Genomic DNA, 1,503 nt, shown 5'->3' with positions numbered 1-1,503 from the left:
CTTTAGTTTCTAGGATTGCGCACCAGGGTCGTTTATTTATCACTCACGGGACGCACTTGTGGTATTTTTGGTGTTGTTAGTCACTGCCAAGTTTCAGAGTGGAGACGAAATCCGCCGCTTCTCACGACTAACACAACAATCGGAATCAAGACCGTGAAACAGTACAGTGATAGGAAACTCCAAACTGATGCGACCGAGCGCACATGTGACCATTATATTCAAGCCAGACAGGAAAGCTCACAAAGCCAACCTTGTAACCGGGTCAATCTTAGATAATAAAAAATTGAAGTTCTTTGAGACAGCAGTGGTTATAGCAAGCTAGCAGCAAAAGACAAGTTATAATACGACTATAGCGAAATTGATAATAATAAGCGACATGGTTTAGCACGATGGGATCACACGTCCCAAGAGAATGTGCGGCGGCGCGGCAGGTCCAGGTGGCAGAGCTCCACGGACCGATTCGTCTGGGAGCGTACTACAAGCTCAACACAAGACCCCAAAGACACATTCACTGCTTCTACATTTGGGTCTCCCGAGACGGTCGCCGAACGTTCTGACAACATGAGATGAAATAACTCTTCTAAACGATGAGGGGCCGACTCGAGATAAAAAGGAGACAGCATCAAGTTCGTGCACAACCAACCTCACTGCTGCAAAGTATGTACTTGTTTTCCTCAGCTGAGCTCAATAGTTTCCTCATCAATCATAAAAGTTCATACACGAATCGAGAAAAAATACAAGTGGACAGAAATTCTCCAAAATTTCCTCAGAGTTTAGATATTGTCACCAGCACTTGTGGGTGATTCTGTGCAAATTTTACCACACTGACCTACCCACCTCGTAATTCAGTAGATTCATCGCTCATCGTTGGAGGATCAGGAGACTCGCAGCTCTTCTTTTCTCTCTCCACGACAAAGGAATGATACTCAGGACCAGCAAGAGCCTTCACTGAGCGATACCTGAACACAAACATGACAACACGGCGAGTCGCGCATAAGCCTACCCTAAAACTGAGATATCTGTGTACAACAACGTTACCGAACGCACTGACGACGGCATCAGTCTGACAATCGACTCAACGAGAAGAGGTCCAGAGGCCGGCATCTGAGCAGCGGATCACCCACGTTCAATTCCGGGCGAGTGTATTTATTCCCTGACTACCCCAAGCTTAGCCTTCCTTATTTCCACAGTGTTCAACTTGCCCAGAGTTTCCCTGCACACTCGACTCAGCGCAGTGACGTCATTCGGCGTCACACCACAACCGCGGCTCAACGTGAGAGTTTCCACCATGGGACACAGACGGAGCAATGCCCTGAGGTTATCCGCTTGCAGCGAGGACGACGCCGACGTGTCTACAACACTCAAACGCCTCACGTTACACCTGACACAACACGTTTGTCGAGCTCCCCAGCAAATACGGCTCTCAATCATCGCAGCTGACAAACGAGTTTGTAGCGGAGCGGTTAAAGCACGCGTTGTAAACCAAGAGATCCCGGGTTCGAA

General features: G+C 48.2%; 1 protein-coding gene across 1 annotated transcript; it reads right to left on the bottom strand.

Moving 5' to 3' along the window:
* Positions 1 to 149: 149 nt before the first annotated feature.
* Pmar_PMAR003904 (hypothetical protein) lies at positions 150 to 1,383 on the bottom strand. Its single transcript, XM_002785451.1, has 4 exons — positions 1,162 to 1,383; positions 1,004 to 1,104; positions 838 to 959; positions 150 to 553 (listed from the first exon to the last, which is right to left on the bottom strand). Exons 1-4 carry the CDS (start codon positions 1,288 to 1,290, stop codon positions 396 to 398), a joined length of 510 nt encoding a protein of 169 aa, XP_002785497.1. The 5' UTR covers positions 1,291 to 1,383; the 3' UTR covers positions 150 to 395.
* Between the last annotated feature and the right edge of the window lie 120 nt (positions 1,384 to 1,503).

The sequence above is a fragment of the Perkinsus marinus genome, assembly GCF_000006405.1.
Source record: "Perkinsus marinus ATCC 50983 genomic scaffold scf_1104296932438, whole genome shotgun sequence".
Classification (NCBI taxonomy): Eukaryota; Perkinsozoa; order Perkinsida; family Perkinsidae; genus Perkinsus; species Perkinsus marinus.
Note: the sequence above shows the minus strand (reverse complement) of the source record. Positions and strands in the feature narration are given on the sequence as shown.

Excerpts from the sequence above, each read along its gene's own strand:
- Pmar_PMAR003904 (XM_002785451.1), bottom strand. The coding sequence starts at position 1,290 with ATGGTGGAAACTCTCACGTTGAGCCGCGGTTGTGGTGTGACGCCGAAT. Across the intron at positions 960-1,003 it reads ACAGATATCTCAGTTTTAGG|GTATCGCTCAGTGAAGGCTC; the intron begins GTAGGCTTATGC and ends GTTTGTGTTCAG. Across the intron at positions 554-837 it reads TGAATCTACTGAATTACGAG|AACGTTCGGCGACCGTCTCG; the intron begins GTGGGTAGGTCA and ends TCATGTTGTCAG.